This window comes from Rhinoraja longicauda, chromosome 2 (genome assembly GCF_053455715.1).
Source record: "Rhinoraja longicauda isolate Sanriku21f chromosome 2, sRhiLon1.1, whole genome shotgun sequence".
Taxonomy (NCBI): domain Eukaryota; kingdom Metazoa; phylum Chordata; class Chondrichthyes; order Rajiformes; family Arhynchobatidae; genus Rhinoraja; species Rhinoraja longicauda.
In genome coordinates this window covers 102,662,057-102,683,096 of record NC_135954.1, presented here as the reverse complement: position 1 = coordinate 102,683,096, position 21,040 = coordinate 102,662,057, and the positions used below count along the sequence as shown (strand labels likewise).

General features: G+C 40.9%; 1 protein-coding gene across 1 annotated transcript in view; it reads left to right on the top strand.

Annotated features, from left to right (window-relative positions):
• pitrm1 (pitrilysin metallopeptidase 1) overlaps nt 1–21,040 on the top strand; it is a 63,923-nt gene that overhangs the window by 25,054 nt on the left and 17,829 nt on the right. Inside the window, exons 14-21 of the mRNA XM_078429528.1 lie at nt 4,491–4,629; nt 6,875–6,991; nt 8,158–8,290; nt 11,324–11,444; nt 13,297–13,373; nt 14,432–14,597; nt 19,700–19,800; nt 20,509–20,638. Coding sequence (XP_078285654.1) covers nt 4,491–4,629; nt 6,875–6,991; nt 8,158–8,290; nt 11,324–11,444; nt 13,297–13,373; nt 14,432–14,597; nt 19,700–19,800; nt 20,509–20,638 — 984 coding nt within the window. The remainder of the gene's footprint in view (nt 1–4,490; nt 4,630–6,874; nt 6,992–8,157; nt 8,291–11,323; nt 11,445–13,296; nt 13,374–14,431; nt 14,598–19,699; nt 19,801–20,508; nt 20,639–21,040) is intronic.

Genomic DNA, 21,040 nt, shown 5'->3' with positions numbered 1-21,040 from the left:
GTCTATGCAGGTTACACCTACTACTCTAGCTTCATCAATCACCTTTGTCACCTCCTGAAAGAACTTAAGTCAATTTAGTAAGACATGACTAGCCCTGGCAAAGCCATGCTGACAGTCCAAATTAGCCCATTATCTTCCAAATACTTGTAAATCCTATCCATATACATTCTCTATAAAAGCTTACCACTGAGGTGAGGTTAACTGGTTTATAATTTCCTGGATAATCTCTGCTTCCCTTCTTGAGCAAAGGAATAACACTGGCTACTCTCCAGTCCTCGCATCTTGTCTGTGGCCAGAGAAGATACAAAGATCTTCATCAAGGATCTCGCAATCTCCTCTCTTGATTCTCACAATAACGTGGGGTAGATCCTATCAGGCCTTGGGGAGTGGTCCAACCCTCTCCCTAATTACCCTCTTGTTTTTATCCAAGTATAAAATGCCTTGGAATTCTCTTTAATCCCACGCAAGAACATTTCATGGCTCCTTCAGGCCCTCCTGATTCCCTGCTGGAGTACCTTCTTACTTTCTTTAGATTCTTCACATGCCCTGTCTGGCTTCATCTTGCTAAACCTTGTGGTTCTTTTTTTCTTCTTCTTTTTAATCAAATTTACAACCTCTCTCATATCATATCATATCATATACATACAGCCGGAAACAGGCCTTTTCGGCCCTCCAAGTCCGTGCCGCCCAGTGATCCCCGTACATTAACACTATCCTACACCCACTAGGGACAATTTTTACATTTACCCAGCCAATTAACCTACATACCTGTACGTCTTTGGAGTGTGGGAGGAAACCGAAGATCTCGGAGTAAACCCACGCAGGTCACGGGGAGAACGTACAAACTCCTTACAGTGCAGCACCCGTAGTCAGGATCGAACCTGAGTCTCCGGCGCTGCATTCGCTGTAAAGCAGCAACTCTACCGCTGCGCTACCGTGCCGCCCATCATTCCCTTACCTTGCCATCCTTGTCCCTCCTCACTGGAACATGCTGGTCTTGATCAGCTGTTCTTTAAACGACTCCACGTATCAGACATGGACTTATCCAATACAGCTGCTCCAACTTTACTCTCCGTAGCTCCTGCCTAACAATGACGTAAGTGACCCTATTTTGATTTATCACTTCCCCCCCCCAGGGTCCAGACTTGCTCTAATTCATAATTAAACCTAAAACCTAGGGTGTTGTGATCCCTGTTTCCAAATGCTCTCCCATCGGAACGCCAGTCACATCGCCAGCCTCTTTTCTCCAATATACGATACAGTATGGTCCCCTATCTCATTGGACTGTCCACTTAATGTTGCAGGAAACCATTTTGGATGCACCTCACAAATTCTGCTTCTAATCCTCTTGCCCAAAGGAAGTTAAAGTCACCCATTGTGACCACCCTATTACTTTTACTTCTGTGCATATATTTGTTCCCCTATCTCCTGCAGGCTGTTTGGAGGCCAACAGTATAATCCCATGAGAGTGATTGCGCCTTTCTTATTTTTGAGCACTACCCATATTGCCGCAGTGCATGAACCCACCAGTGCCGCTGTGACCTTTTCCCTGATTATTATACAATTCCTCCACCTCCTTTATCTGGTCTGAAACATCAAAATCCTGGAACATTAAGCTGCCAGTCCTGTCCTACTCGCAACCAAGTCTATGAAATGGCCATGGTGTCATAGTTCTTTACACTGATCCAGGTTCTAAGTTCGCCCCCTTTATCCATAATACTCCTTGCACATAAATAAACACAGTTCAGCCCATCGGTCTCACAATGTCGATTAACCTGTTCATACCTTTCCTTTTCAGATTTGCTTGTCATATACTCTACATTCACATCATTCCCTCCCCTTCCCGATCTGCTGCTCGCATTCCCACCCCCCGCCACTCTAGTTCAAGCCGTCCAGAGGCGTATGAGTGAACTTCCCCGCAAAGATACCAGTTCCCCTCCAGTTCAGATGTAGCCGGTACTTGTAAAGGTCCCACTTGCCTTGCCTTGATCCATATATCCAAAGCCCCCCCCTCCTGCTACAGCTCCTTAGCCACTTAATAACCTGCAATATCTTTCTATTTCTTAGAACACAAGATCATAAGTGATAGGAGTATAATTAGGCCATTCGGCCCATCATGGCTAATCTATCTCTCCCTCCTCACCCCATTCTCCTGCCTTCTCCCCATAACTTCTGACACCCGTACTAATCAAAAGTATATAATATTTTATATATATAATATGTCATATTTCTTGCCGCTCTAACTCGTGGCACAGGGGAGGCAATATGCTATCCTTGAGTCTCATGTGCGGCCACAGAACTGCTCACCTGTACCCCTTATGGACTATCCTATCACTATTGCTCACCTAGACTGTTGCTGTGCTGTTCAACTGATCCTGAGGTGGTTCTGCCGTCCTGGCTGCTGCTACTATCTGCCCCTGAGAGTTCATTTCCCCACGGTATCCAAAACGACATACTTGTTTGGGAGAAAAAGATAAAGCCACAGGAAACTCCTGCACTAGCTGCCTGCCTCAAACTCCTACATTACCTGTCTGCCTCTCCTGGTGGTCACATCCATCTGGCCAAACCTTTCATGTGACCACCTTCCTGAAACTACCGTCTACAACCTTTTCTGCCTCCTGAATTTTTTTAGTATAGTTTAGAGACACAGCACAGAAACTGTCCCTTCGGCCCACCGAGTCGGCACCGACCAGCGACCCCCGCACATTAACACTACCTTAGATGCACTGGGGACAATTTACACTTATACCAAGCCCAATTAACCTACGAACCTGTATGTCTTTGGCGTGTGAGAGGAAATCGAAGATGTGGGAGAAAACCCATGCGGTCACAGGGAGAACGTACAAACTCCATACAGACACCACTCGTAGCCGGGAACGAACCTGGGTCTCCGGCGCGTCACGTGCTGTTAGGCAGCAACTCTACCGCTGCAACACTGTGCCGCCCCTAATGCTCCTCTGTTTGTCCATTTGCTGCTCCAATGAATCCAGACAGTCTGAGAGGAGCTGCAGCTGGACACACTTCCAGCAGAGACAGTCATCAGGGGCACTTGACTGCTCCCTGATTTCCCAGGATTTGACAGGAGGAGCATACCACTCCATTGACTGCCATAACAACCTCCGGAATACACATTTAAAAAAAATCTATAGGACCTCAGGAAACGTAAAAATTGACAATCTTAACTTGTTTCTACTCGCCCTCTTCACCAAATATTTATTACATCAGCACTTTCACATCAAAGCAGCCCCTCTCAAAGTGGCTGCTCCAAAATGGCAGCTTCACCCTTTTACTTGCTGCTAAGGCTGACTGGCATAAAAAAAGTCACCCTACTTTTCAATAATTAAGTTGAATTAATCGACAGTGAATGTTAATTGGCTTTTATTTCATAAGATTTTATTATTTAAAATATTTTTATCTTTTACATTTTTTGTCTAAATATATATTGCTTTTGCATTTACAAGATAGTGTTTGCCTGCGTGTGGAGGGCTATCTGTAGCAATCTCTGTTCCCTATAGGTTGGTATTTTCCCTTAACAATAACTGGCAAGTTTAGTGATTTTTGTTTTGGCCTACACTTCATATTTGTCCTTATTTATTGAATTTTATTTCATGAAAAAAGTTTACGAAAGATGTCATAAAATTTGTCAACTTATGGTTGTTAAATCCAATGCCATAAATACTGCAATATATTTAATGGCATTTAAATCATATGCTTTCTTTAACTGATTTCTTAAGGCTCCTATCAATCTACATTTATTAGGCTATCTATGCCAACTAATTTTTATGAGAATGCGTAATAATTTCATCCTTTTCCTGAATTTCTAGTTTATTTATTTATCTCCTTGAGCTGAAGTATTTTGATGCCCTTAAATCCTTTGGTAGCTTTCTTTTCCAAAAATGTGTTTGTGAAATCGAAATGTGATTTTTTTAACTTATTATTTATTCCCCCATTGCTTTTATTAGAATTCTTAATTGAAAATCATCAACTACTATTCTTTTCAGAATGTCACCCGATATTGTTCTGCACTTTTCACTGAAGGCTATGTATTTTGTAAAGTTACTCCTCTCTTATTTCTTTCTGAAGGAGAGTTTTGCTGTTATTGGATTGGACATGCTGGATGCAGGAAAAATGTTCCCGATGTTGGGGGAGTCCAGAACCAGGGGTCACAGTTTAAGAATAGGGAGGTAGGCCATTTAGGGTCTGAGATGAGGAAAAATTCTTTCAGCCAGAGTTGTGAATCTGGAATTCTCTGCCACAGAAGGCAGTGGACGCCAATTCACTGGATGTATTCAAGAGAGTTAGATATAGCTCTTGGGGTTAATGGAATCAAGGGATATGGGGAGAAAGCAGGAACAGTGTACTGATTCTGGATGATCAGCCATGATCATATTGCATGGCGGTGCTGGCTCAAAGGGCCGAATGGCCTACTCCTGCACCTATTTTCTATGTTTCTATTTTGGCCATAATATGGAATGTTTCTTGTGACCCAGGAAAACCCTCATCAGCTGGCCTTGTCAATGAGTCCGGATGAAGGTTATTTGAAAAACCAAGGTAATGCGGAAAAAAGAACACTACAAGAGAAGGTCAACTCCCTCTCTACAGAAGAAAAGAAAGAAATCTATGAAAAAGGTGACTTTCTCTATGGATCGGGAATCATATTTTATTAAATATTTTGTGATTGCTTTTTCCTTTTAATCACAAACATCTGTAATCCCCAGAGCACGAGGTGGACATTTTGTGTTGCCTGGGTATAAGGCAGCATGTGTCATCTTCCTCCTTCCTCCTGGGGGGCAATACCCAGTTTGTCATCACAAGACACCTGTGGATGTGCACATTATAACCATGAGGAATGGCGCTTTATTGTCATTTTTTTTGCATACAGTTCAGTAAACCTTAGCACAATCCTCGATTAGCAAAGTGTGCAGAAATCGTCATCTGAGACCACAAACGAGAGGCACCAGGTTTTGGCGCCATTTTCAAAGTCCAGTCCACGTGCTAGGTCCGTGAGCGGCGCTCAATCCAAGCGAGCTCCAGGCTGCTGCGGCCCTCGTCTTCCTTGGATGTCTGGATTGTCCAGCAAACTGACATCCCACTCCTCGCCCTTCCACCTTTTGTGTCCCGAGGGCGCCTCCCTCGGCTGACCTTGAGGGCACGGTAGGCCAGACCTCTGTTCCCTCTGGTATTATTGATGAAGAGCATGGGGCGTCCTTGGTGCCAGTTTTATAACTGGAACATTATACTAACTCCACTCCTAATTGCTGGGATTTACAGGCGTGTGAGTTAACATTACCATTGCTCTAACACCTCTAAATTGGCTGGACTGAATATAACCCCCACAGCAAATTACAGTTTTTTTAAAATGCATTCTTAATGTTGTGTTTTAATTCAGAAATTAAGTTGTCCATGGAGTGATGATAAGGGCTATTGCAGAAACATTTGGATGTTCCGATTAAGATTTAATATGGTGGACTTTGAATTAAAATGTGTTTAATTGTAACTGCATTTCTGGTTGTCTTTCATCCCTTTGTTTATCAGGAGTCTATTTATCTCTCCTTTAAGAATTTCAAAGAGCTTTGTTGAAGAGCTTTTCATAGACACACAGAGAAAAAAACTTTTCTGTCTTGCATCTTTATTTTCAAATCCTTAGTTCTAGGTTCACCCACGAGATGAAATTGCCTCCCCTCATAGAAACATAGAAAATAGGTGCAGGAGTAGGCCATTCGGCCCTTCGAGCCAGCACCGCCATTCAATATGATCATGGCTGATCATCCAGCTCAGTAACCTGTACCTGCCTTCTCTCCATACCCCCTGATCCCTTTAGCCACAAGGGCCACATCTAACTCCCTCTTAAATATAGTCAATGAACTGGCCTCAACTACCTTCTGTGGCAGAGAATTCCACAGATTCACCACTCTCTTTGTGAAAAAATACTTTCTCATCCCGGTCCTAAAAGACTTCCCGCATCTAGCCTCTCCAACCCCTTAAGAATTTTATATGTTTCAATAAGATCCCCCCTCTGTCTTCTAAATTCCAGCGAGTATAAGCCCAGTCTATCCAGTCTTTCTTCATATGAAAGTCCTGCCATCCCAGGGATCAATCTGGTGAACCTTCTCTGTACTCCCTCTAAGGCAAGAACGTCTTTCCTCAGATTAGGAGACCAAAACTGTACACAATACTCCAGGTGCGGTCTCACCAAGGCCCTGTACAACTGCAGCAGAACCTCCCTGCTCCTATACTCAAATCCTCTTGCTATGAATGCTAACATACCATTTGCTTTCTTCACTGCCTGCTGCACTTGCACGCTTGCTTTCAATGACTGGTGCACCATGACACCCAGGTGTCATGGTGCAATTAAGGTCCATCAGTGTCCCCCGTATTTCAATCATCTCCACTTATTCCAGCAGGTACAAGTTTTGATCTGCATCTGTTCCAGATCCTGGTTCAGTAAATCTTCGCTGATCTACTCCCTGCACATGAACATCTTTCTTTAAATAGGAGGCTAATACTGTACACAGTACTCCAGATATGGTCCCACAATTGCCTTATCTAACTGAAGCATAACCTTCCTACTTTTGCATTCAACTCCCTATATAATAGATAACATTTTGTTAGTTTTTCTAATTACCTGTGATCTACACACTAGTCTTTTGCAGAAGTTGAACATAAAATAAATGATGCAGTGGTGATTCTTATTGATGGTATCGGTATGAAGGTTCTTTCAGAAGCTTTGCTTTAGATATTCCAACAATTTGTTTTGTGATTATTGCTACAGTTAATGCTTCACCAGTTTTCCCATTTCTTTGAGATGCTTTCAAATGCACTTGTGATAAAATAGTAACTTGATTAATTACAAAGGTTCGTTTTATTTTCTCAGGCCTGGAACTGATAGCTGCACAGAGCACACCTCAAGATGTGTCCTGTCTTCCAGCACTTAAAATTTCTGATATTCCACAGACATTTCCTTTAACATCAGTCGAGATGGATTATGTAGGTAAGACTATTAACCTGCATGGGGTTGTCATACAAGGTCTACTTGTTATTTAAACCTGCAGTTTAGGGCAAAGTTTGACTATTGATGCTTGGAAAGGCTAGTAGAAGCTACTCGTATACCTTCTATACCCTTTGCAATGGTTAGGTTCAAGAGTCTTTAAGAATAAATATAAAATGTTGGCTTTGTCAATGCAGTTCACATTCTGTGAAGAAAGCAATATCCGGGTGATCATTTGTTCAATATTTGTAAATCTCTCAGGATGGGTGAGTTCTTTGCCCCCGTCCTATTCAGTTTTCCCAGTGGATTAGATGGTCTCACATGTGGCTTCCTGGCAGTTCATTGCCATATTGTTTCGGCCTTATTACATTAACATATGATGAGCGTTTGACGGCACTGGACCTCTACTCAGTGTTTAGAAGGATGAGGGGGGACCTCATTGAAACTTACCGAATCGTGTAAGGCTTGGATAGAGTGGATGTGGAGAGGATGTCTCCACTAGTGGGAGAGACTAGAACCAGAGGTCGGAACCTCAGAATAAAAGGACATTCCTTTAGGAAGGAGACGAGAAGGAATTTCTTCAGTCAGAGGTTGGTGAATCTGTGGAATTCATTGCCACAGAAGGCTGTGAAGGCCAAGTCAGATATTTTTAAGGCAGAGATAGATAGATTCTTGATTAGTAAGGGTGTTGGGGTTATGGGGAGAAGACAGGAGAATGGGATTGATAGATCAGGCATGATTGAATGGCGGAGTAGACTTGATGGGCCAAATGGTCTAATTCTGCTATTACTTATGAACTTATTAAATTAAATCCGTGTTGTTGATTGCAAAAGAACTGCTAAAAATGTTTTATGGCAACACTTGGAAAAGGCTATGGTGAAAAAAAGACTAATGACCAATCAAATATTGAAATGCATAAGGTATCTGTTTTAATTGGAACGAATTGAGTAAATTGTTACAAGAAAAACAAATGGTCATTCCAGCAGATTAAGAATCAGTTTAATTTTGAAATAGAGAAGCTAACAGAAAGATTTAAATATTGTGTGGTTAGGTTTGTGTCAATTTAAATTGGCAGTAAGATATGAGACATGGACAGTCATAGTGAGCTGGTCACTACGTTAAATGTACCTTTTGAAACGTTGGCTTCATTCTGTTCTACTTTCTTGCAGGTGGAGAGGTGCCTATTCAGTACTGTGAGCAGCCAACCAATGGCATTGTTTACTTCAGGGCTTTCACCAGCCTTAATACTCTACCAGAGGAGCTGAAGCCATATGTACCACTATTCTGCAGTGTGATCACAAGGTAGGTTAGTGAAGTTGCAGATGGCTTTTGACTTTTGTAGTTTTAATGAAGAGGAAAGTTTGCATTTACTTACATTACCTTAAAACCGGCAGGGACACAGTTATTCAAAACAAAAATCAGACGTTGCTGACCGGCTCCTACCACATTATTGGGGAAAAAAACTTTTTAGGCAATATTCTGACTCAAGTAGCAGAAGCTACTCATGTACCTTCTGTGTCCTTTGCAATGGCTTAGTTCAAGAGTCTTTAAGAATAGATGTGAAATGTTGGCTTTGTCAGTGCTGTCCACATTCTGTGAATGAACAATGTGATATCTGAGTGATTATTTGTCCAATATTTGCAAATTTCACAGGATGGGTCAATTCTTTGCCCCCATCTTATTCAGTTTTCCCTGTGGAGTTAGATGGTCTCACAGAAAATAGGCAAAAATTGCTGACAAAACTCAGTGGGACAGGCAGCATCTCTGGAGAGAAGGATTGGGTGACGTTTCGGGTCGAGACCCTTCTTCAGAGCCAGTGGACAGCCACTTTTATATCTCTAGACTCATCTCTAGATTGAATATGTTGAATGTAGATGGGTTAGTGGGTAAGTTTGCTGACGACAACAAAATTGGAGGAGTTTCAGACTGTGAAGAAGGCTGGCAGAAGATACAGCAGGATATAGATCAGCTGCAGAAATGGGCAGAGGAATAGTAGATGGAGTTTAACCTGAGCAAGTGTGAGGTGTTGCAATTTGAGAGGTTGAATCTAAAGGGAATGTGTACAGTTAGCGGCAAGACCCGTAACAGCATGATGAGCAGAGGGATCTTGGAGTCCCAAGTTCATAGCTCATTGAAGGTGGCCGCGCAAGTAGATAGGGTGGCAGCGAAGGTGTATGGTATGCTTGCCTTCATTGCTAGGGGCTTTGAATACAAGGGTCTGAAAACATGATGCAGCTCTATATGACTTTGGTTAGGCACACTTGGAATATTGCATGTAGTTCTGGTCGCCTCGTTACAGGAAAAAATGTGAAACCTCTGGAGAAGCGGTTTACCAGAATGCTGCCTTGGTTATAGAGTTTCAGCTATAGGGAGAGGTTGGATCCTTTTATCTGGAACATTCTTTTATCTGGAACGTCGGAGGTTATGGGGAGACTTGATAGAAATATATAAAATTATGATAGGCATAGATGGGGTTGGCAGTCAGAACCTTTTTCTCAGGGTGGAAATGTCCCATGCTAAAGAGCATAGCCTTAAGTTGAGATGGGGAAAGGTTAATGGAATTGTGCAGGGCACTTATTTTTTACACAGAGGTTGATGGGGGGCATGAAATGCATTGCTGGGGTGGGGGTGGAGGCAGATGTGATAGTGGTGTTTAAAAGACTTGTAGATAGGCACATGGAAGAGCAGCGAATAAGAGGATGTGGATCATGTACAGGCAGATGAGATCAGTTTTGCTTGGCACAAACATCACAGCCGAGGGGCCTGTTCCTGTGCTGTATTGTTCTATGTTCTGTGAGAGATAATGAAGTGTACTAGATTATAACTTATGAACAATCTATCTATGTGAAGTATTTGTATATTTAAGGAATGTCAGATATCTCTGCACCATGGTTAAATATTACAAGGTTTTAAAAAAATAAATACATGTTGTCACCCTTAAATCTGTTTGTCTGTGCCGGTTTCGATTTTTGTATTGTTAGTGTAATTTGCTCAATCTGTTTGATGGCATCATTTTTGTTGGACCCCTCTAGATGATATCATAAGGATATTGTCAGAAAAGCTGAACTTCACACTGTGGAGTTTGCTGGATCCTGGGCAACATTCTTTTGAAGCACGGGAGGGGTATTAATTGTTTTTTTTAAATGATTTTATTAGCGAAGTATGAAAACAAAACAAGTATGTAAATCATACGAGGAATTTGATTTGCCATACCAAAGAAGCAACAAAGCACGCGACCACATAAACATTTAACATAAACATCCATCACAGCGGCTCCTCCACATTCCTCACTGTGATGGAAGGCAATAAAGTCTTTATCTTCTTTCCTCCTTTTTCTCCCGCGGTCGGGGGAGTCAAACTATCTGCAGTCGGGGCGATTGAAGCTCCCATGTCGGAGTGATCGAAGCTCCCGTGATCGGGGCGGTCGAAGCTCCTGCAGCTTGGAGTTCCCGAAGCCGGTCCCTAACTAGGAACCGCGAGCTCCACGATGTTAAGTCCACAGGCTCCCGAGGTTGGAGCTTCCGAGTTCGATCCCTGGCAAAGGGGCTGCCAGCTCCGAGATGTTAAATCCACAGGCCCTGCGGTTGGAGCTCCCATGGTCAATACCCAGAAAGAGGCCGCCAGCTCCACGATGTTGGGCCGCAGTGCAGGTGGAGATACAATAAGGAAAAAGTTGCATCACTGTCGAGGAAAGAGATAAAATAAGTTTCCCTCCCTCCCCCCCACACCCCCCACATAATACAAAACTAAAGATACACTAAAACAACATTTAAGTACAGACTAAAAACCAACAAAGAGAGAAAGGGACGAGACAGACTGTTGGCGAGCCAGCCATTGTATGGCGCCACCCCGGTATTATTTAAATGCTTAAAGTATAAGTTGTGGTTTATGGACAACATTGATGACAAATATTTCATGCAGATCTTTATAAGCTGACTAGACCAAGTAGACCTGTTGGGCCCAAACCTCTCCTGCATTGGTGCAGCACCCTCTCCTTCCCCCCTCCCCTCCCTTCCCTCTCCCCCCCCCCCCTCACTCCACCCCCCCCCCCCCCTCACTCCATCCCCCTCAACCCCCCTTATCCTCCCCTCCCCCCTCCTTCCCTAGGAGATAGATTTTAACTTTAAAAATATAACACCGATTTCAATGAAGCTTCTTCCATTAGCACCAAAGGGATGACGGTGAGTAAGGTGGGCCTAGAAATTGTCACGCTATCGTGTACCGTTTTGGTTGTAGTTCGGGAACAAACAAACAAACAAACAAACAAACCAGAGTTTTGGTATATAGATAATAATAGATTTAACGACTTACATTTTACTTCATTATTTTTTTTAGAATGGGCTGTGGGAATCACAATTATAGAGAGCAGGCACAACGGATAGAGTTGAAGACTGGAGGAATGTCTGCCTCACCTAGGATTCTCCAAGATAATGAAAATTTGGATATGTTTGAGCAGGTGCAGTACTTATTGGATTTCAACTAGAAGCAACAAGCAGAATAAGCTGCAAGTATTAGATGGGACTTTTGTTCATAATAAGAAGGAAAAAAATTTTCTCAAATTTAAAGTAACCAAACAAAACTTCATTTCATTTACAAACCGGTAAGATTTGTGGGCGAGAGCTTTCCATTTGGAAAGGGTTTTAGTTTTATCAAAAATTACTGAACTAGGTACAAATACAAGCTGCTAAATTTAAAATGGACACTAAGGTGTCGAGATGGCTTCAGCTGCAAGAATCCTAATGTTCGCACCCCAAAAATATTTTGAGCGGGCGTAGTTGCAAACTTTAAAGTCATGGTGTTATACAGCACAGAAACAGACACTTTGGCCCAACTCATTGAAGCTAGCCTAAGCCCATTTGGCTCATATCCCTCTAAAAAGGACATTTGAACAGGTTCATGGATAGAAATGGTTTAAAGGTTGTAATTGTACCTATCTCTACCACTTTCTCTTACAGTTTGTTCCATATCCCCACCACCTTCTGTGCGAAAAAACTTGCTCCTCTGGTCCTCTTTAAATCTTTCCCCTCTCACCTTAAACCTAAGTCCACTGGTTTTATACGTCTCTACTTGGGGGTGTTGTATTTTCAAGTGTAAGAAGTATGATAATTGATGTTTGGATTTGATCACTCGAGTGCCTTTGTATCATTATGTGAAATTGAGGTATTTTTTTACTCAAGTTACAAGATTTGGGTGGGCGTTCTGTTAAAGTACAGCAGAAACGAGAGACAAATGCACAAACTACAGGTGTTCAGTGGGTCAGTCAGTATCTGTGGAAAGAAAAACTTAAAATTTCAGTGACTTTTCATAATGTTTTAAGTTTGAGAAAACAGAGAAGGATGTGTAGAGCAAAGTCAATGTAAATGAATCCAGATCAAAAGACATCAGACACATGCTGTTGGTGCTGTCTAAGAGAAAGATGAAGGTAGACACAAAATGATGGAGTAACTCAGCGGGACAGGCAGCATCTCTAAGAGAAAGATGATCTGTCTGAGGAAAGGATAAACAGAGAGTTGGGTAAATAAGGATTAAGGAGAGCAAAGGGACGTAAATACTGCAGCTGCTGGAAATGTGAGATAAAAGAGAATGGTGGGAATACGCAAGTCAATTAAAATCTTTGCAGAGAAAAACTTTGTTACGCCTAAACCTACCTGATCTCCCGGTTGCTTAACATTTTAACTCCCTTTAACTTAATTCCCAGCACTTAAGGAACAGCACCTCGTATTTCGCTCGGGTCAAGCCCATTCTTCACAATATAGGCATTTAAAAGGATTCTGTAGGATATACTGCAAAGGATTTTTAGGATACAGGAAAATTATCTGACCTCACTGGCTTGCAATTACAATTTTGTGCAAAGATGATTGTGGCATTTCCCATTTGGATAAAATACGTGTACATTAATGCTCACCAATCTGATATTTAAATGTAAAGTCAAATGAAGTTTATGATTTTGATTAAGTTATGTACTTGCACTAGAATCGCAATAATTTTAAAATCAAATGGATTCATAGAGGTTCCAAACTACTACCAACTTTTACCGACTTTGATTTCATAAAAAGGACCAATTTTTGATCACCAATACAGAATAACTAAGAATTTCATTAACCCTTCAATAATCTATGGTGTGTCTTTTGGGGCTTATTTTCTGTCTTTGATCATTAAAAAACGATGCTTTGATAATTACTATTCATTAGTATCATTAGCACCATCGTTCTTTGTGCTTTTCTTGTGCTGTAATGATTATTACATTTGTATTTCTTGTATAAATTATGCTTACCATTATGTTGAAACAGTTGTTTCTTTTACATCAGGGAGTGTTGTTTACGTCTCTATGTTTGGACAGAAACCTGCCTGACATGATGCAACTTTGGGCAGACACTTTTAACAGGTGAGTGCCAGTTGATAATATAATAAGTCTGAAGAAGGGTCGAGACCCGAAACGTCACCTATTCCTTCTCTCCTGAGATGTTGCCTGACCTGCTGAGTTACTCCAGCATTTTGTGAATAAATACCTTCGCCAGTTGATAATACTTAGTTTCAAAAATAGGTATAAACTTTATTTTATATTTTGCTTTTGATTAATTCATTGTGTCCGCCTGGAATTTATCAATGGAAGTATTGTGATCCTCACAGAGTAATTCAGTAAAAGCATTGCCATTTGCCAAATTATGTTTTGTACAACTTAAAAGTTATAAGGGGAACTAAAACTGATACGAATGGAGCTTCTTGTATCTGACCATTACATGGATAGTGCTGAAAAATTACGAATGAAAACAAGTACAGTCAGAAGGTTTGCATTTCAGGAATACTGTTTTCACAGCAGAGATTGATAGATTCTTGATTAGTAAGAGTGCTAAACGTTACAGGGAGAAGGTGTGCAAATGGGGTTGAGAGGGGATAAATAGATCAGCCATGGTTGAATGGTGGAGTAGATTCAATGGGCTGAATGACCTAATTCTGCTCTTATCACATATGGTCTATTTTCTTTTACAAATTTGCTGCTTGATCTACTGAGTTTCAATCTCAGATTTCCAGTTTAGTTTAGAGATACAGCGCGGAAACAGGCCTCTCGGCCCACTGGGTCCGCACCGACCAGCGATTCCCGCATTTTAACACAATCCTACGCATAGTAGGGACAATTTACATTTGTACCAAGCCAATTTCCTACATCCCTGTACAACTTTGGAGTCTGGGCGGAAAGCGAAGATCTCGGAGCAAACCCACGCAGGTCACAGGGAGAACGTACAAACTCCGTACAGACAACACCCACAGTGGGGATCGAACCCGGGTCTCCGGTGTTGCAAACGCTGTAAGGCAATAGCTCTACCGCTGTGCACCATGCTGCCTATAGTGGCTACTATTAGTGGTGTTTGTTATTTTTTGCTTATTGAAGCTCTGAACAATTCTGTGACTCAATAACCCTTTCTCATTTCCATTCCTTTGCAGCCCCCATTTTGACGACGAGGAACATTTCAGAGTGTTGGTGATGATGGCTGCACAGGAGCTGTCTAATGGGATTCCAGACACAGGGCATCAATATGCAGCAGTTCGGGCTGGCAAGACACTGACTCCAGCAGGAAATCTGCAAGAGACATTTAATGGGTTAAGCCAGGTAAAACTCAGTCACTGTTTTCCCTTTTTCCCCCATCCCCTCAATAGTTTTTCTGTACACGAGTAATAAAAGGAAAATAAATAATTGACCTTAATTTATTGGGGTTTTCTCCCCCACACCCACCACACCCCGAATTTGAATGATGTATCATTGCTTTTGACATTTATTCAAAAATTGGGATGGATGTTGCTGACAAAGTCAGTTATAGAGCTTTCCCCTCACCCCAGAGAAGATAGTCTGGAGCTATGTCACTTTTTACAGTGAGTTTCTCGCTGTGCTGTGTGAGGGACCTCTTAAAACAATTGACCCAGCGAAGATGAAAGAACGACTCTATTTTCTCACGTAGGGGCTCGTGACAAGGAGATAATATTCGTGCAAACCATGACTTCAAGTGGGAGAAGCCAAGAAATTGGGAAGTGTTTGAGAGAGGAACCATGATGGGTGTCTGCAATAAGTGGAAGTAGTACATGTTTAAAATTCAAGTGAGCGTAGCTTGAGGCACTCAGCCAGAATACTGTCAAGGCCCATATTCTTTAGTTTGTCCAATGTGCTGTGCTGTTTTATGTTGCTATTCCTTTTATAAGGTGATATTTTTTTCTTTGGTATCAAGATTATGGTATCAAACAGTGAACAGATTAGTGAGTTTATTGAGACAGCGGCTGTCACCAAAGATTTTTGATTGCTATTACAATGTACATTTTCTGCTACTACTTGTCACAGTTACACTTATCTATTTTGTAGTAAGATTTGGGCCTTTTGGAAGTGGAGCCGTTATGAATCAAAGGGTAATAGTATTGGGAAGACAATATTTCTCTTTGTAGTGTGCTAGGAGTTAAAATGACCTGGTTTGAGATTTTCTGATTAGCTGTTACTGTCTTGGTTTTAACAGTTCTAAGCCCCCTTAATTTTCACCTAATGTCCACCAAGTTTGCCTCTACACGAGCAAATCAAATAGGCTGGGGAGGCGGGGGGCTGGAAATGAACCAGCCAGATTCAGGAGAGAAGTTTGAATAACTGAGAGCAAGCAATTAAGAGCTTTGTATTCTCCAGTTTAGATAGGGTTCATTGAATAAAGAAATGCAATACTCAAAAGTATTAAAGCACCTTTTTCAATTAATTATTTGAATGGAAAATATTTAGAATATCAGTTTACACAAAATATTTTCACTTTTAAATATAAAAAAAGAATTAAGTGATAAATGTCATGTTCCAAAAAGAATGACAATAAGACACTGGTTTTCTGTTCCTGTGGTATTCACCCACAAATTGCATTTAGAATTCTATCAGACAAAATGTGTAGGAAGGAACTGAAGAAGGGTCTCAGCCCCAAATGTCACCCATTCCTTCTTTCCAGAGATGCTGCCTGTCCCGATGAGTTCCTCCAGCATTTTGTGTCTATCTTGGAATTCTATCATATTGTCATCCTAAAAACCTTTAACTACAAGATCTCTTATTAATGTGTAAGAAGGAACTGCAGATTTAAATCAAAGATAGACACAAAATGCTGGAGTAACTCAGCGGGACAGGCAGTGTCTCTGGAAAGAAGGAATGGGTGACATTTGGGGCTGAGACCCTTCTTCAGTTCCTTCCTACACATTTTGTCTGATAGAATTCTAAATGCAATTTGTGGGTGAATACCACAGGAACAGAAAACCAGTGTCTTCAACGTAAGTAAGGGCAATTATAAAGGTATGAAGGTGGCATTGTCGATGGTGGATTGGGAAAATAAGCAGAGAGATGTCACTAAATGAATGGTGGTAAGTATTCAAACAGCTAGTTAATAAATCAGGAATCCATCCCAGTTAGAAAAAAAGAATCCATGAAACAGAGGCATAATCGGATTATTTTAAATTGAAAAGTAGGGCATAAAGTGTATTAGGGCTTGTGGTAAGCCGGAGGGCTGGAGCAGCAAAAGACTAAAAAAGCTCATGAGAAGGGTGAAAATTATTTTTGAAAGAACTTGATTGTCATATGAAAATTTATATGGGCATATAAATAAGAAGACTTTACCTAGGGCATGTGGTGTCTCTAGGGAATGAGGCTGATAAACTAATTAAAATAAAATGGCAGATATGTTTAATCTTTTTTGCTTCAGTCTTCATCTTGGAAAACATGGTAATCTGCCTAAGATAATCGATGAGCTAATTTCAAATTATGTGGAGGAACTTGTGAAAATGTCAGTCACAAAGGATAAAGTATTAGAGAACCTCATGATGCCAAAGGCAGGCAGATTGCCAGGACATAATATTAAACACAAGATTCTGGAGTAACTAATGGGACAGGCAGCATCTCTGGATAGAAGGAATGGGTGACGTTTTGGGTCGAGACCCATCTTCAGACTGAATCAGGACCATGTTTTAAAGGAGGTGGCTGCAGTGAGCGTGGGCTAATTGGTTGAAAATTTCAAAACTTGCTATGTTTCAGTAGGGTATCATAAAAATCTCCTTGTTCCAAAAAGAAAGAGAGAGGGATTGTAGGGAACTATCGGCCAGTTAGTTTATCAAGTATTGATGGTGAAATGCTATCACATTTTAATGAAGAAATAGCTAATTGTTTCAGAAAGCTGAACCTAGTCAACCTGGTTTCATGAAAAGTAAATCGTCCAACAGATTGCATCAAATTCTACAGAATATAATGGTAAGCTAATAGGGAGGAACTTGTGGAGGTGGTGTGTATAGATTTGCAAAAGACATTTGACAAGATGCCACAAGAGGCTCGTCTATAATTAAGATCCCCAAATATTGGACAAAAAATATGCTAACATGGATTGAAACTGGCTGTTTTATACTAAACACAGAGTTGGAATACACGTGTGTTTTGGGCTGTAAAGATATTACTAGTGGAGTACACCAGGGATCTGTTTTTGGCTCTCAGTTGTTTTCAATTTACATCCATAACCTAAAGGAAAGAATAATTTCCAAGTTTTCCCAATGATATGGAAGTAGGTGGAAGGGTGGTTTAGTGATACTGATGGATTGTGAGTGGGTAAAAACTTGGCAAATGGCATTTAAGGTATGGAAGTGTGAAGTCATGCACTTTGATCAAGAAATAAAAAGACAGATTATTATCTGAATAGCCAGAGACTACAAATGAGTTACGGTCAAAGGGATCTGGGTGTTCTAGTGCATGACTCAAATAAGTTAGCTGGCAGGTCAAACAAGTAGTGAAGAAGGCAAATGGTATGTGGGGGTTAGAGTTTAAGAATCGAGGGGGGGGGGGGGGGGGGGGTGGGTTGTTATTTATACTGTTGGAATATTGTGCATAGTTTTGGTTCCCATATCTAAAAAAAGGATAGAGTAGTATCGGAGGTGGTCAGTCCAAAGCTGATTCACCTGTCTAATCCTGAGTTGAGAGGGTTATGTGTTCTGTAGAGAAGCTCAGCAGTTTGAGTCTGTGTTCTTTGGAGTTTAGAAGAAATGAGGGGTGACCTGATTCACAGATACAAGTGCCTAAGGGAAGTTTGATAGGGTAGATGTTGAGATATTTTTGCGAGTGGGAAAGTCGCAAACAGGTGGGCATAGATACAAAATAAGGGGCAGGTCATTTAAAACGGAGTGTGCAGAAATTTCTTCTTAGATGAACCTGTGGAATTCTCTGCCCCTGAGGGTGGTGAGAGCCAGAACATTTGATATATTTAAGATGACGATGGATATTTGATAGATTAAATAATTGTGGTGGGAATTGAGGTCAGCTACGATCATATCGAATGGCAGGACAGACTTGAAAGGCCTGGTGGTCTATTACTACTCCTGTTTTTTTGTATTCTTGTGAGAATTACAAGACCTAATAGTTTGACATTGTTTTCTTTGAAAACAACTGAGGGAACTGTGGGGAGACTTAAGTAGAATGTATAAAATGTTAAAAGGCCACATGCAATTAGGGACCACATATTTCTCTCAGTAGATAGATTAAAAAAAGTAGAAGGTCATAGTAGGTGGACGTTAATTGATTGAATTATAGGAGAGATTAGGAAAAATCAATTTTCCCAAAGGGTGGCAAGGAACTAGAAATTGCTGATTAGTTTATTATTATTGTCATGTGTACTGAGGTACAGTGCAAAGCTTTTTGTTGCGTGCTATTTTCCTACTTGTGAGAATATCTCAACATCTACCCTATCAAGCCTCCCTTACGGATTTGTATCTTTGGATAAGGTCACCCCTCATATCTTCTAAACTCCGGCAAGCACAGACTATACATGATTACAATCAAGCCGTCCATAGTCTTTGGATAAAGGGTACAACATTAAGTGCAGTATTTGAAGATAGTTCAAAGGTCTCCAATGTGGTAGATGGGAGGTCAGGACTGCCCTCTATTTGGCGAGAGCACGGTTCAGTTGTCAGATAATAGCTGGGAAGAAACTGTCCCCGAATCTGGAGATTTGGGTTTTCAAACTTATTTACCTTTTGCCTCGTGGGAGAGGGGGGAAGGGGGGGTGACCAGGGTGAGACTGGCCCTTAATTATGCTGGTGTCTTGACGAGTATAGATGGAGTCAATGGAAGGGAGGTTGGTTTGTGTGATGATCTGGGCTACGTCCACCACTCTATAATTTCTTCTGGACTTGGATGGTGCTGTTCCCAAATCATGCTGTTATGTATCCAGATTAAAATGCTTTCTACGTCCTGTCTGTAGAAGTTAGTGAGGGTTGTTGGGGACATGCCAAACTTCCTAAGCCTTCCAAGGAAGTACAGGGACTGGTGTGGTTTCTTGGTCATAGCATCAATGTGGCTGGTCCAGGACAAATTACTGATGATATTTATTCTGAAGAACTTGAAGCTTTTAACCATCTTGACTTCAACACTATTAATGTATACTGGGGGTGCGTGTGTATTACTTCGCTTCCTGAAGTCAATCCCTGAAAAGGCGATAGAGGCAGAAACCCGCATCATTATGGTCGTGTGTATTGAATAATCTTAATCTAAATAGGTACGAACCTAGTATTGAGAAATTGATTTTGTTTTGGCTGCTCTTTTTCAGCTCATGTGGCCACATTGGGTCAGGTTGCGGCATCCTATGTTGTAAATTTTCCATGATTTCTAACAACTTTGGACGTTTTGTAAGACGTTCTGTAGGTGCTTGCGTGTAAAATATTTTTCCTCCAAAGGTGCACCAAATGAAGAGAATTGCTGAGATGCCTGAACTTTTGACTGTTCTCCGCAAACTGCCACGTATTAAGATGCACTTAATGAGCAGTGAGAATATGAGGTGAGCTTTTAATATTCAGAAGCACAGTGTAGCCAGACAAAATAAAGTGCACATATCTTCAACGTTTCAAGCTCTGAGGTTTTTTTAAAGTATGTTTCAGTGTGATGTGACAGATGTTGATTGGGAATTAACTTTGCAGAACATCAGCTTTGAATGTTAAGCAGAGACATTTATTGCACCATCTCTAAGATAGGTAAACATCTTTGAAAAGTAGCTTTACTATTTTATGTTACAAGAACTTATCCTTTGACCTTGAATTCTGGCTGGAATTGTCTTTTTTCAATTTCCTTTGCCTGCCACTTATGGGTCTGGCACTGTGGTCCACTTTCAATTTATTTGTGTGTTCGTATAATGCAAATTGTACCAATTATAGTACTAGGTTTCCTGTGATAGTCTTAAACAAGATCAAGACTTTTTTTACATGTGCATAAAAAAGCTATGTACCTGTGTATAAAAGCTATGTGCTTGTTATGTTGTGCTTCGATTTTAAAAAATGAAGATGGTCCATTATTCTCATGTAAAAGTTATGTTTCTACCTTGTTAAAGGATCACTTTTATTTCTGAGATGGACGAAATGGGAAAATTGAGTTTGTTACCATTCACTTAGTTAATGTCATCATTATGTCAAATCGCAAAGACCACAACTTTGTATGAACAGCAATGAATTGATTATTGCAGGTAATTCATTGATCTATGTTATCTTGATAGATGTGCAGTGAATGCCGCTCCCCAAGAAATTCCTGAAGTGTCAAAGGAAGTTGAAAAATTCTTAAGAAACATTCCTGGATTAGGAAAGAAAAAGAAAGACAAGAAACTCATCCGTTCTAATATTATTGAGGTACGACTTTCAAAATATTCAAAATTCAGTGGGTGGAAACTGCTGTAAACAGCACCATCAGCTTACTTCATGCTTTTCCTGCCTCGAGTAATTACCAAATTTGTACTTTACTTTTGAATTGTTCATTTCTGTCCACTTGCCATTTGCTTGTTCTATTTGGAATGTGTTTCTGCACTTTTTTTTCACCCTATATGTGACAACCGTAGAAGTGTTTGTATCTATATATTAGACATGGCTGAGTGAATGGGCAAGATCTCAGCAAACTGAATCTAATGTGGAGAGATGCAAGGTTGCACACATCAGTGGAATGCAAAGGCAGACTATTATATAAATGGAAAAACATAGTGGATGATCAAAGTATGAACTGTGTTCTTGTCCATGAAACACAAGGTTAGACAAGTA